The following is a 15,021-nucleotide window of genomic DNA, read 5'->3' on the forward strand; positions in this document are numbered from 1 at the left end:
GCGCCCCCCGGGCCCCGCCGCCGCTCTCGTCCCGCGGCGCGGCCCGGCCGCCGCCCGCTCCCCCCCACCCCCCCCCCCCGCGGATCCCTCCGCGCCGCGCTCCGCTCCCTCCGCCCCGCTCGCACTGTTTGGGAGCAACCGGCCGAGCCAGCGGCGCCCCGGCCCCGCCAGCGCAGCGCGGACCGGCCGAGCGCACCCAGCCCGGCGCGACCCCCGGCGCTCTCCCTCCCTCCTCGCCATGTCCCTCAAGCAAGCGGCGGCGGCGGCGCAGCCCGCCGGCAACAACCGCAAGCCCCCCGGCGGCGGCGGCCCCGGCCTCCCGTCAGCCGCGGGGAGGCAGAACATGGGCAGGTGGGTGCGCAGTGCTGCGGGACCGGCCCCGGCTCCGGCCCCGGGCCCGGCGCGGGCGCCGCTCGCCCGCCCCCGCCGCCCCCCTCCCCCCCGCGCTCGCCCCGCACCGGCCTCCATGGGCGGCGGCGGCGGCCGGGGAAGGGGGGGCGCGGGGCCCGCAGCATGGCGGGGCCGGGGCGGGGGCCGCGATGGCGGCGGGCGCGGCGCTCGCGGCCCCGCCGAGAGGGTTCCGCAGTGCCGGGGCGAGGCCGGGCCGCGGCCGGTGCCCTTCAGGCGCGGGGAGGGCACGGCGCGGAGGCTCCATTTCGGCCCCCCGCGGGGCCCGGGGCGGGGGGGGCGCCGCTTCCCCCGGGCCGACGTGACCCGCCTGCTGAGGAGGGAGCGGGGGGAGCGGGGGGCGCGGGCCGCACGTGTCGGGGCCGGCGCGGGAAGGGCCGCGAGCGATGGCGGCGGGGCCGGGGGGCGGCCCGGGCGGGGAAGGGGGCGGCGATCCGGCCCCGCGATGGCGGCGCAGCGCCCTCGGCTCACCCGAGGGGAAGGGGGGGAGATTTTTAAAAAAAAAATCATTTCAATATATATATATATAGGGATCGTTATTGTTTTTAATATATTTTTTTTTACTATTTTTATTTGATGATTTTTTTTTTTTTTAAATAATGGAGATCGCAATAAAATTCTCGCGGGAAGGCGGGCCGCGCCGCGCCGCTGGATGGTGGCTCCAAGCGCGGCCTCGCTTTCTCCCAGATTTTTTGGGGCAGGAATCTTGCAGAGGCTGAGCCCTTTCCTCGCCTCCCCCCCCACCCCACGCTCGCTGCCTCTGGAAGATTGATCCCGCTCCTGCTCTCACATCATTAGCTACGCAAATCCACTCGTATTTTTTTCCTCCTTTTCTTTCCTTCAAATAATAAACTCTGTAGTGCTGTGAATTTTTCCGGGGCTGTGAGGGTCATAACAAACGATCAGAGCAGGACGGTAACAGTTCTGAAGGTCACAGTCACTCAGAGCAGTTTCATTTCGAGTTTTATTCATCTTCCTCTTCAACTGAACGTTTATTCCCACTCGGTTTTGTGCACTGGTAATAAAACAGAATTTACAGTGGCCCCATTGTTGGACATCACTGGAAATAGGGTTTTACTTTGTTCCCAGTCAGTGGAACTGGAAGCGGAAGAGTTTTGGAAGGGTTGAAAAGGATAAAATAAATAACAACAATATCTCAGCAGCTCAGAGCACCGATTTAATAGTTTTTACACATGGCATTAGGTGGGATGTGATATTTACTGGGCTCTGTCCCTGCCAACACACAGTGGCACTGTAGAGGTTAACGTGAAGGGCAACAAAACCTCCAGCTTATTTTTTGAAATTCAGCCTGATGGCAAGCACTTGCCCCCATAAATTTGTGCACATGAGCTTCAAATTCTCTCCCAAGTTTAAGATTATAAACCATTGGATTTCTCCTACCAGTGTTGCCTTTCTGGTTCTGTTGGATAAATTCCACTTCAGAACTCCTGAGGCAGTTCTGGTGGGGCTGCTAACAACTGACATGTTCCCTCAGAGGTGTTCATGCTCTTCCTTTCTTAATTTTTAAAGTTATTTCTGAATGGAAGGTCTGTAATATCACACTCCCATGGAACACCTTCAGAGAACTTCCTCTATAGCTGTCCTTGGTCTTTTGGGAAGTGCAAATTCGAAGATGGTTCATGCTGTAAACCTGGCCATGTGAATGAAAAGCTGAGTGGCTTTTCTGTTCAGAAAAATGAAAATTTAAGTAGCCTGCATCTTGGTATCAACTTGATGTATTCTATCCTTTAATAAAAACCTAAACATCTCCAGTTTATACCCAGCAGATCATTTCCCTGCAACACTAACATTCCCATGCAGAAAAAAAAAATGTTAGTTTTCATGGCTAAGTTGCTCATGTAAGCTTAGTTTGAGCAGAAAATTCATTGATAATTAACTGTCCTGGGCCTAATTTTCTGCTGTGGGTTTGTTACTGGAAGAATTGGGCTGAGCACTTGTCCTTCCCCCTGTGATCACAAGGGAAGGGTCAGCTCTGCTCTATGCCTTGATCTCCATGGGTTCATACAGCTGCACATCTGTATTTCAGATTGGAAAAGGTAAAATCCTTTGTGAGCAACCAAGACATTCCAGTGTGTTTTACTGCACCATTAATTGCTTTTACACAAAGGGAAAAATCAGAAATGATGGCATCCTTGAAGGTGTTTGAGATAAAAAAGAGGGATTGATACTTTTATTATAAAGTGGCCCCAAGTGAAATGCTGTGTTTGTTTAATGTGCACTATGGCAGATGGGCTTGGGCTGCAGGGGAGATGCCAATAGCACAGCAAGCTGTAATTAGGGAAAATGCACACTAGGTTCACAAACTTGCTCCCTGTGCTGTCAGAACATTATCTAACATCTACTTTCTGTGTTTGAGGGGTGTTTTGCTGTTATGCAAGCACAGGAGGGTTAGCAGTCCTCTGGCTGCAAGTTGTATCTGTCCCAACCTTCCTCCATCTCTTCATCTTCTTTTTGTTGTTATTTTTTCCCCATTGTTATTTTATTTGAGGGTAAAACGCCTCAGAGTCAGGGTTTGGATGTTTCTTGTCTTGTTAAAATTGTGGCAGAAGGGATTTTTCATTTTGGGAACTTGCTTGCCTAACTTGGCTTGGGGTAAGAATACACCGAGTCAGTGTCCTTTAAAAATAGCTTTTTCCCATCAAAAAGCTAAAACTGAAACCACTCAGTGGTTCAGTCTCAAAAGCAAACAGCACAAACTTCTTGCTGTCATTTATTTCCCTTCTTCCTTGACATCATGGCTGAAGGCTTGAGGATGGTGACCATCCCATGGAGGTGGAAGGGGAATGTGCAGTGCCAAGGTTTGGAATTTCAGAGCAGTGACTGTTCTGGAGGTCTGATCACATGTGCCAGTCAGAGGTTTTCTAGTTGGTTCTGACATCTTTGTGTGGGTTTTAGTGCAACTGTGCTAAACTGCTGAGCAGAATGACTGGTTAACCTGCAGGCCTCTTATCACTGCAAATGCACTTTAGGGTGGTGTTATATCCCTGCTTTTGAGTAACTTTTAATTTAACAACTGATTCATGGTAATGTCTGTGAAGGTTCTTCAATGACTAAACCCATCAACAGGTTCCAGGTGTGCACTGGGCCAGATTTGAGGTTTTTACATGATGCTGTCACCCAGTGTGGAGACAGGAATTGGCATTATTGATGTCAGTATTGGGGGGAAAAACTACAGAAAATAAAGCTGCAGGACTTCTTGCATAATCTTCATTTGCCATCTTCAATTCATTTGACTTTATAGAGCCAAACACTGTGCTGAAATAAAACCTTGCACTTCAGATTTCTGCCTTAGAAGAAAAGCTTTGCCAGCTCTCTGCACTCAAGTTCTTTAGAGCACCCTGTAAATTTGTTTTGCAAGCTGCAACAATGTCAGTCAGTGCTCCAGAAACATCCATTCACCCTCTTTAAATTCAAGCCTTTGTAGCTGCATTTCTGCTCCAGACATTAATTGCAGTGTGTGTGTGCATTTGTTTCTTAGTTTCAAAGTGAAGATGCTGCTGGAGAGAAAACTGGAGACTTTCTTTCCCATTCGGGAACGACTTTGTTTCCCTTGCATTAACTGGGAAAATACAAATGCGTGACCTTGTTTTGCTTATACAAACACTCTACTTGGCATGTAAACATTAAGGAGGGAGGTGAGGGATGCTGAGGAAATGCTCACAAAAATAGAAAAAAAATGTGCAAGTTGCTGCTGGGAAAAAACATTTAGAGTGCAGCTTTTGGGCTCTGATGGAGACTTTGCCTCTTGGTGTGGAACTGTTGGACCCAAGGGGTTGGCACTGAGTTTAATTGCTCAGTCCTTACTTTGTCCTGAGTTTGTGTCTTTGCTACCTCAAAGCAAAGGGTTTCCAGCTTGGATTTGCCAGGCTATCCTGCCTTCACCCAGGTTTATCTTTAACCACATATCTGCAATGTAAAATGATATTATTTTTTCCAAATTTTGCCATATTTACCCTAATGGAAATGGGCCTTTAGGTAACATTGCTACTGAGCCTTCCTAGATTCCCCCACTTTCATTTCTTTGTGTTACTCTCCTGTTCCAAATTGTTAAACATCTGGCAAAACCCATCTACCTTCTGCTTTTGTACAAGCCCTTAGGGTTTTTTTTTCATATATTGCATTAAAAATGTGTCAAATGGTAGTTTGAACTCGAGTCTTCACCTATTGGAATATGAAACTCAAGTTGATGGCCTTGGTTTTAGCAGAAGATACAGATTTGGCCAAATTGTTGCATTGGTAGGATTGGTAAATATATTTCTTTTTTCATATTGGTGAATGTGTTTTGGTGTTTGTTTTGGTTTTTTTTCCCAATGGTTTGTGATTAACAGTTGCAGCTGGAAAACAAATGGTTAGATCTATAGAGACCTGATAGAGAGAGAATTTCTGCATTAATTCTTGGCTGATGTAGAGGTTGGGACTTCTTGCTGATGTTGATGAGCACAATCAGTTTGTTTCTTGAAGAAATGTGGGCAGGAACAGTAATTTTGGAAATGGAAAATCTGGAACACTTGAGTTCATGCTTAGAGGGAATACCCCAAACTTTCTGCCCAGTCTAGCAATCCATTTATTTCAGGTCTAAGAATACTTTGTCACTAGAAATGGGAGTGGTTTCTCTTGCAGAGAACACGAAACTCTTTCACTTTTGATCTACAGCTGATGGAGGAAGGAGGATTTTCTAAAATCAATGAGAGCAGCAGATGGAAGTGATAAAATTGTTTGACTTTGACCATGTTCTGTGAGTGACCACGATGGTCCCATTTTTGATTGTAGTAGAAGGACAAATCAAACTGGGCTGTGCCTCTTATGTGGGGTGAAAGGACTTTGAGAAAGAGGAGGGTCTGAATATTATGCAAAAATGCTGTTCCAGGTTCACAAGGCTTCAGTTCTCTTGGAGGCCATTTAACAAAAGTCAGATTTGGTAAATGGTGAGATTTGCTGCAGAGCAAACCTGATGTTGTGAAGCTGCCCTATGGAAAGTTAAGGTTGATGGGTAGTTAAATAAAGGTTATTTGCATTAGAACTTTTTTTAGTGAGATTAGCACTCTGCAATATCCTGAAAATGCCTGCTGGGCACCCCAAATCTGCAGTTCTGCCATCAGCCAATGCCCTCAGTGTGTGTGATGCTCTGAGACCACAGTTCTGTTGCAGAAGCTTGTTGGAAATGAGTCAGGTGATAGTTTAGTGGTTTTTCATTTTTTCCTCATTAAAGCCTTTCATGGCTCTCTGATGGCTTTGCTTATTTCGGCAGAATTTATTGAAGGGTTATTTATGTTCACTGAGAGAAGTTCTTTTGATTTTTTGACTACCCTGTGAGCTCTCTTTTCTAAGGGCTTGTTATTTTGGGGGGTTGGTTGTATTCAGCCCCTGCTTGGTGTTTTTTAAAAGCATTTGAATGCAGTTGGCATCTAATGAAGGTGCTCAGGAGCTGTTCCTGCCCATGGGATGAGGATGGATCTTTAAGGTCCTTTCCAACCTCAGCCATTCCATGATTCTGTGACATCCAGCTGGATCTAGATTTCAGTGTTGTTTAGGTAATACAGTTGTCTTTATTGAAATGGTTGTGTGTCAGTAAGGTGAGTCTATTTTAAAAATCGAGGTTTATTTTAATAGAACAGAAGGTTTATTTTTGCCTCACATTACAGTGAGAGCTCCTGAAGTCATAACACAAATCTAAATCACTATGAGGAGTATTTGAAACTAGGACTTCTTGGTACAAGGGAGGAATTTAGAATTAAGACACACCAGTGGATATGTTGGATACTTTTTTAACTGCAGGGATGTTTTGGGGCTCAGGTGCCTGGGGTGGAGGGCACAGATTGACCCTTCCCAGATGTTCTGAGCATCCCCAGGTGTCCTGAGAGCTGCACAGTGACAGACTGGCATTAGGAGGAGCTGATGTTTTTGGGGGAATGGGCAGAATTATTGGGTTTGCAGGGCTGTGAGAGCAGCTAGGAATGAGCTCTGTAGGTAGAGCCTCACAGCCAGGGCTCCAGGGGCAGTTGTTTGGGTGGCCCAAATCTGACACTGTGACAACATTTGGAGCCTCCTGGCTCAAGGCAGGGACCCTCTGCTGTGTAGGGTTTGAGCCTGGTCTGGGTCCTGGTTTCGTGTGCTGTAACATTTTGGAATTTGCTTTAGTTGCAAGATAGTCCTTTTATTCTTACTCTGATTTTCTAAGCTGAGTATTTTCTTCATTTTGTCCTTTAATTTAATTTAATTATCACAGGTTACCCTCCTGCCTGCTGGTGGCACTTGGTAGCTCAGCAGGTTGGAGCTAAACCCAGTGGATCCTTGTCAGGCTCTGCTTTTTGGAAATGCTGCTTTTCCCATCCCCATTCTCAACTCTAAATGAAGATGGGTTTGGGATTCTTGCTTGGTAGGAAATACAGAAGTTTCAGCATAATCATAAAAATGATTTTAATCATATCCCACATGTTTTTAATTCCAGAGGCCGCAGCAGTGGCAAAGGACCACCTCAGCCTACGGTGAGTTTGTGTTTTCTCCTCTTTGTGCCAGTGCAGAGCAGGAGCAAACAGCTGAAAAGAATGGCAGATACTGGAATATTCTCTCCATTTTTTTCTTGGGATACCGTGGTGGGTGGATACTTCAGTGTGAGATACAATTTTCTAGAGTAGCATCTCACATTCATTTGAGTCTCCTGGGAGGGTGAAGGAGGAAAGATTCACTTAAACTTTTGACTGCACAAACATAAATATTCTGTGTTTTCTTGCAATTACAGCTGTAAATATAAATAAGATTTAACTTAAGGCTGTATTTTTTGAATTAGTTCCTATCTGAAAATTTTAATGTTGGCTTCTCCCTTAAACAGATGACAGTAAGGCAGCAATTAATGAAATAAAAATAACTACTTTGTTCAGCTTTACTATAAAATTGCTGAACCATTATTCTCAGTAGCTGCCATGTGCAGCTTTAGTTGTTCTCAAGGCTGTGTATTATTGGAGTGTAGATGTGCCTTGACTTGCAGAACATGATTTTATCAGAGCTAAATACATGGATCTCAATTGAAAGAGTGAATCTTTGAACTTCACTAATCAAATATTTACCAATTTGTTGCTGGCCTGGTTTTCAAAGATGCCCAATTTTGGGGAATGGAGCAGAAGCAGGAAGATTTAAAAGGGCTGCAGTTTGCTTACATAAATGTTTATTGAAGATAGCAAGACACTTGAGGAAAACTAAAGAAGCTTTGAGGAAAACTGGTGGAAAAGGTCACAGGCAAACACTAAACATTCCCAAATGTGTACTGAGTGCTGAGCACAGGAGTGTCCCTAAATTTGTCTGTTCAGCCAGGAAAAGTGGCTGACAGTTAAAAATACATTGTCATTTGAAAAACTCAGAATATGGTGAGATCCCAAGAGCTGTTTGAACATCTTTTGTTTTACAAACAAAAAGAGATACCAAGTATTGCAGCAAAACACCTGCACTGGGGTGCTGGGACACCTGCCCAGCTCTCCCAGTCAGGATTGCAGCTCCTGGTGCTGCACTGAGTTACTTTGGACTAAATTAATGACAGGGTTTGTGGCAATTTAGCACTCCACAATTTGATGGCTTTAGCTGCTGTTAATGTGTGTAATCAGGGCTGGGAGATGAAAGGATGAGGTTGAGCAGGCCTGAAAACACCTTTTTGCTTCTGCAGCACTGTAAGTGCCTTATTCTCCTGATGGTTCTTAAACCAGCAGGGTTTTTTTTTTTGTTTAAAAACAAAGCCCTGCTGACATCCCTCAAATCTCTGCATGTCAGCTGCACCCAGCCAGCCAGAGAATTTCCTTAATGGAGTGACATTAGGGGCTCTCCTGGGTTTTTTAGCTTGTTTGAGGGGGTGTTAGATCTTTAACTGGTCAGAGAAAAGCCAGGGGCCCTCTGAAAATCTCCCCTGTCATGTTTAATATTATTATTTAATAATAAAAATTCCATGTATCTAGCCTGAGTAAGATTTTTACCCATTATTTCTGATTTTTTTGTGTACTGATGAAAACCTTGGTTAGGTTGAGTGTTGTGGCTTTTGTAATTTTTTTAATATTCATGATGGCTTTCTTATTTTTCAGATTTCTTTTGATGGCATCTATGCAAACATGAGAATGGTTCACATACTCACATCAGTTGTTGTAAGTCTTCATATTTGTAAGAATGGTTCCTATAGTGACAGGGAATTAACTAATCCACTAATTGTAATATAAAGGAATGAATATTAAACACTTTTTTGCCAAGGTTGAACTTTAAAGGATCACAGAAATTTTAGACTTGGAAAGATTTAACTTTAATTTGCAGAGGTACAGCAGATTCTTAAGTGTGCTGGTTGTATTTTGAATTTCCTGCCTTTAGAGAGGTTCTGGATAAATAAAATTAGTCCATGTGCAGGGATTAAAAACCTTTCTCCCAAGATTTTAAGGGAAGCCCTGACATGGCAAAATGAAGTAAGGCAGACTGTCCCACATCTGCTTGAGGCCAGGATAAGCTTTTATCCTTATTTGTACCCACACAGGCACAGATTTGGGGTTTGCACAAAACCTCCTTTGTGTGTTTTAACTGGTCAAGAGTCTTGTGAGAACCAAATATTCTCCAGTGAGTATCTTAAATCCCTTCAGAGCTGCCCATACACACCCAGCTATTTGAATTTGCAGAGCAAAGCAATGTGTTTATAAATGGACAGATGCTGAATGAGGGGATTTGGCTAAAAATTGAGCTTATTTTTACACTTTGGACCTATGTAAAGAGCACATGTTTGAGAAAAATTCTGTAATGTCATATGTCATGTTGATAGAAAGTTTTATTTTCATTTTTCTTGCTTTCTAGGGATCCAAATGTGAAGTACAGGTGAAAAATGGTGGTATATATGAAGGAGTTTTTAAAACCTACAGTCCTAAGGTAAATTTTTACATTTTGACTCTTCCTTATCTAGAAAACTCCTAATACCAAACAACCAACAATTGATTAAAATTCGAATATTTCCCATGAATTATTTTACTGTTCATGCCTAGATTTACACAAGCAGATTGTACATCACTAGTTTTTTTTACAAATAAGTGAGATTTTGGAGAGGATGAGTGTGCAATAAAGCAGTGCCTTGTGTTTGTGTTTCCCACAGTGTGATTTGGTGGTTGATGCTGCTCATCGGAAAACTGCAGAATCCAGTTTGGGGCCAAAACGTGAGGACATCCTAGAGAGTATCTTGTTCAAGTCTTCAGACTTTGTTATGGTGCATTTTAAGGATATGGATACCAATTATGCCAGAAGAGGTATATTTATTTTAATTTTTTTTTTAAATTTTATGTTTAAAGGTGATAATTCAAGGTTTTTCGAAGTAGATGCTTTAGGATTTAAATATTGAAGTTTATATTTAGATTTGTAATTCTTAAAGGGTGTAAAACTTCAGCACCTTGAGAAATCATAAATTTAAAAAAATGTTTTTTTTGGTGTCTGGAAAGCAAAGCTTTAGTGGTTTTACTGAATATTTTATAGATTCTATGGGAGGTAGACTCATTTTTTGTAAATGTCTTTCTAAATTTCTCTGTTAAGTGTTATGCAAGAATCATTGAATACAGAAACTCTTTGGAAAAAGATTATTTCTCAGAGTTGAGGTATGTAGTCTATAATGAGATAATTTGTGTCTAAGCATGCATTTATAGAAATATTCTACAAATACTCCTGCAAACAAAGCTAAGAATTCCTTTAAAATCCTCTATTTGACTTTTAATTTTTTTCTTGTAGGCCTGTAAGTAAAGCTTTTTAAAATACAGAGAGGTTTCAGACAAGTCTTGAAATCTTGAAGACATTGAAACTGTTCAAATTAAACAATCTTGCAGGCAGTCTTCATACTTTCAATGTCTGACCTCCAAGCCCCTGATTATTTTTCTGGAAGCTAAGAGCTCATGAGTCAGTTCTATTCCTTTGCAGATTTCTCTGGTTTTGGGCAGCAAATCTCCAGAGTCTTTGTTCTTAATGTTGCTGGTTTTCTAGGATAAGGAATAAAAGGAAATACACAGGTTTTTGTGGCATGAGGTGAAATTGTCTCTGTGTACATTTACAGGTTGATTAACAACTGTCATATGTTGGAACACAGGTTTTATTCCCATTAGCAGGGACTTAGAGATGTGTAGGGACCTGAGGACATTTAATGAGAATTTCTCTCTTCACCTTGTCTTTGTACCTGTGGATGTTCTTACCTGATTTAAAGCTGCAGAATGAGAGGTTTGTTGTTTCAAGAAATTTTTGCTTTTCCCAGATGATGATGCATAATGTCAGAGCAAATGCAGCATTGAAATGCAGATAAGTTCCAGGTTCTGGATGGGACTTGGAATTTAAATTACATGAGAGCTGTTTTATAATGGGTTTGGTATGAACATCAGTTTAATGTAAATGCAAACTGGGCTCTCCCTCACCCAATCTTTATAGATTTTGAGCAGACTGAATGAGGAATATACTACAGCTTCTAGGAATAATTGCTCAGTGGACATTTTCTAGAAGAAAATGACTGTTTCAGGTTGAACAGTCCCTCAGTTCACTTTATTAGGTGGAATGACTGAGTCTAAATCTCTTAAATACTGGGGAGCTGAAATAAAGCCATGAAGACTTGGAGCAAGATAAACTGGAAGGCTGCAGAACTTGATAACTCAGAGTGGGTGAATTAATCTGCTTTCCATTTTGTCTCAAAAATACTTTATCTGGAAATTACACTTAAAAGTGTAACTCAGTCTCTGATCACACCTTCAAATTGGAGCAATGATGGGTTTTCTGCTTCTTGGGAAATTAAATAAACAAGGATGCAAAAGGCTGGAGGTTTATGAATGTGTATGGAGGAACTGCTGGCCTTTTGTTCTTGTAAATAAACCCAAATTTTTGTGGTGCTGGATGATTAAGAGTGAAAACTGACTCTGAACTCCTGCCTGAGGGCTTGGTGCTCCTTGTTTTGGGAATTGTCCCTGCTTGCTGCTCTGGTTACACTTACCTAGGAGCAGAGACTTCTAAATTGTCTAACCCTCAATGGATTTTGGCTTTCACAGACAAGTGAGGAGAATTTGGAAATACTTGGTTGGAAAGGCTTTAAAATCATAGTCAAATAAAAGGATTTTTCACCAGCTCTCTGTTGGGAGGCTTACCTGGAGCAGGGATGTTGGGATCTTCCAAATCAGAATATTCTGTGATTTTGTGTAGTTTCTTACCCTGTAGGAGACTTCTAGACTTTTGTGGAGCCCTTGAACTAAATAAATTTCTGCAGGAGATACTGTTTTGTAAATTTTAATGTATCCTGGTCTCCCAATTCAGTATCAGTATCTATGGATTTTATTCTGGCATTTGTTCCCTGCTGGGCTGGAGGAATGTGGACAAATGGGACTCCTGGCTGTGGGTCTGGATCTTCTGCTCCACCCTCAGGTTTGGGTGGCAGAGAAATTCTCTGGATTATGAAAAAGAGACTGGAAGAGGAATGGGAAAGAGCAGCAGATGGAGAGAAAAGGAATGGGATGGAGTCTCCTTTGAGAAGAAGGAAAATAGAGTTGTGTGTGCAAAGCCTGTGCCAGAGGCTGGCAGCAGCTCCCAGTGCTATCACAGCCCTGCACCTTTGGGGCAGGAGCTGATAACCCACCCAGAGAGTTCAGGGGAGGGAACACCAGTGCAGGCTGGAGGGTGGAACTGGGAGCAGCACACTGGGTTTGTGCCAAGCATGACTCTGCACCTTCAGAGGAACCCATGGAAAAAACTGGAGTCTGCCCAGATTGTAGAATTTGGGAGGGTTGGGAGAAAAATTGGTAGGTGTGTGCAGAAAGGGGTGTTGTGACTGTAAATATTAAAAAATCAATGTGTCCCTGCTTCCTGCAGCTCTGTCAGTCTGCACAGACCTTGCAGCTCCTGCAGGTGCTTGTTTGGCTTCCAGAGGAAAGGGAGGGACTCACCTGAGGGTCTGTCTCTGCAGAACTGAGGTTTGCTGCAGTACAGGCAGGCTGATGAATGAAACATGCAATGGAAAACTCAGGTGAAGCTGTATTATACCCATCATCCCCCTTTCAGACTGTTCTATCTGCTTTTAAAGAGGGACTGACACTGATTTCTCTATGTGCAGTGGAAATCAGCTGCTGAAAACCACTCTCAGTGCAGGCTGAGATCCTTGGCTGTACATTAATATCATCACATCTTTCAGCTCAGCCTTTGAGTGCTGAGATTTTGCTGCTGCTGGGTGATTTGGGCTCCTGATTGATGGAGGAGCTTCTGTTTCACCTGATTCCACACAAAAAGTGTTTCCTGGAGCCCTGAACACTGATCAGTCCACAGAGCTGGTTTGCATGAGATTCAAATTTCACTAAAGCTTTGGAGTTGCCTTCTTGGCTTTTCTTTAAAGACAAGACAATTCAAACATCATAACTTACTGGTAAAGTAAAAGACTTCTGCAAAGTTTTTATTGTTTTTTTGGCACACTGAGGAAAATACTACAAATCCAATGAAAAGAAAGGCAGAAGAGAATTGGCTATTTCAGTTTTTCCTTGAATTAGCTGTGAAAGTGGCATCCTTCCAGAGAAAGTGTTGCAAGGGGAATAGCAGAAGGCATCTTATGAACAAAGGAAGGAAATGTTGGCTCTGCAGAGCCGGTGGTAACTGGTTTTAATGTTTCAAATCAGTAGTAAGTAGTTACAAAACAAATTAGAGTTTACTGTTGAAACCTTGAAGGTGAAACCTCAGCTTGCTTTGACTGGATCAAAGCTTCAGTGAGTGGCATCAGCACCTTTGGCACGTAACACTGATTGGTTTAATGGCATTTCAGCTGCAGACTGGCACTTAATTGCACATTTGTGCTCTTCACCAAAATCTGTTTGTGAAAACAAGCATGTTAGACATTGAAATTAATTAAACCCGGACTCTTAATTGCTCTGTTCTGGCACTTTTTTCTTTAACTCAGTTAGCAGCACACACTTGAAGAATTTGCCCCAGCTGAGTTTTTTGCAGAATGTGTATTTTTAATTTGTCTTCATATGAATTTCCATTGCATAGAATTCTCATTGGGATTTTTTTTTTTTTTCCATTCATGAAAAATGTTTTCTTCATTTTTTTACCAGTCTTTAAAACAAAATCTTTGATACCCAACTCCTCTGCTTAGGAAATGTCACATTAAACAGGTACAAAAGCACTGGGGGCTAATTGAGTTTTACAGCCTCAGCCTCTTGTTTCACCAGGTTCCATTTGATCTTTTACTTGGGTTTTACCACATACAAAAGGGATTGATTAAAAATTTGGCCTTGTCAAGGTGTCATGTGCATTGCTTGTTCCACAGCTCAGAGATAAGAGGCACCAGATAAGGGGGAAGCTGAACCTGTGCAGTGTCTTGTCAGTTATTGCTCTGCCAGCCAGAACTTGTAGCAGCAGCTCATTTACTTTATTAATAATCTTAAGAGCCACATTTTTGTTTTGGATACTGTTATTTTTAGAGTTTTTTTACATTCTTTCTCAATTTTGTAGCTGATTCATTTTGGTAGAGGCTTTGCTGGGTTTTTAAATTCTGGTCTCCTCTGTGCCTGCCCTGCTGTTTGTTCCAGGAAAATACTTTTGTGCCTTGAAGTCCCATCCTGCTGCATTTAAACTTTGCCTGGATGCTCTTGAGACCACATTGTCTGACTGGGAGTGCCTTTGTAGCTTGAATTTCTCCTGGCTTTGGATTTTCTTTGATTTGTAGAGGTTAAACAGGCACAGCCTCACTTGTGACTTCCATTGTAAAATGGGAGAAGAATGCAGAGCAGTGGAGCTTCCTGTGCCTTGTGATATACTGGATTTACTGGGAAATTTAGCAGTGACTGCACACATCCTACTCAGACCTGTAGCACTTGCTGATAGTGGAGTTTTTGTTTTGACTTGGCTGTTTTTTCCATCTGTATCATTACAATAACAGCACTTCTGAATGTTTATGTGTCTGTTTAAATAAGAAAATTAGTGGGTTGAGTAGATGAGTCTTGTTAAGCTGGTATTTTATTCACAGTATCCAAAATGGCACAGTTGTGTGGAGTTTGCCTGGAGGAATTTAATAGAAATTAAGGAAACACCCTTCTGAAATACAGATTGCCTTCATCAGGTGCTGCCATCCAGTTCCTAATTCATATTTATCTGATCTCACTGGGGGGGAGCTCCCTCCACTCCCAAAAATGCAGAAACAAATTTCAGTTTCCTAAAAGACATAAACAGCCTCCAACTTGGATCTGGTGTAAAATGTCCCAATCTGAGCAGAAATAAAACATGGAATTAATGATGTTTGAGGCAGGAGCAGCACTGGTTTATCTGAGTTAAACCACAGGGTATTGATAAGGTAAATGCAGAGTCTCTATTCTTAAAAATTCTTAAAAATGTGCTCTTTAGCTACTACTTAACTGTGAGTTGTAGCATTGTGTTCCTGTGTAGTTTCAGATGACATTTAAACACATATATATAGTGTATGTTATAATAAAGTGCATTTTAAAAGTGCATTTTGTGTGAGCCTTTCATGGGCTAGTGCTGGCTGTTATTAGAGGCACCAAGCACAGTGAATTTTTATCCAATATATGTCCAGAATTTCACTGTGAAATTGGGTAAAACAGGAATAATAAGCAATGTCAGCAGTCT

General features: G+C 42.6%; 1 protein-coding gene across 30 annotated transcripts in view; it reads left to right on the forward strand.

The window, feature by feature from the left end:
- The first annotated feature begins 215 nt into the window (after window positions 1-215).
- The window catches only part of ATXN2 (ataxin 2), a 49,551-nt gene continuing 34,745 nt past the window's right edge, over window positions 216-15,021 (forward strand). For 29 of the 30 annotated variants that reach the window (XM_079323030.1, XM_079323041.1, XM_079323056.1 and 26 more), the window contains exons 1-5: window positions 216-351; window positions 6,878-6,914; window positions 8,493-8,552; window positions 9,241-9,312; window positions 9,533-9,683. In XM_079323030.1, coding sequence (XP_079179156.1) covers window positions 239-351; window positions 6,878-6,914; window positions 8,493-8,552; window positions 9,241-9,312; window positions 9,533-9,683 — 433 coding nt within the window. In that variant the 5' untranslated portion in view covers window positions 216-238. Of the gene's footprint in view, window positions 352-6,877; window positions 6,915-8,492; window positions 8,553-9,240; window positions 9,313-9,532; window positions 9,684-12,065; window positions 12,192-15,021 lie in introns of those variants that run through there. The other variant, XM_079323058.1, reaches the window with a different exon arrangement.

Source organism: Erithacus rubecula (genome assembly GCF_903797595.1).
Source record: "Erithacus rubecula genome assembly, chromosome: 19".
Classification (NCBI taxonomy): Eukaryota; Metazoa; Chordata; class Aves; order Passeriformes; family Muscicapidae; genus Erithacus; species Erithacus rubecula.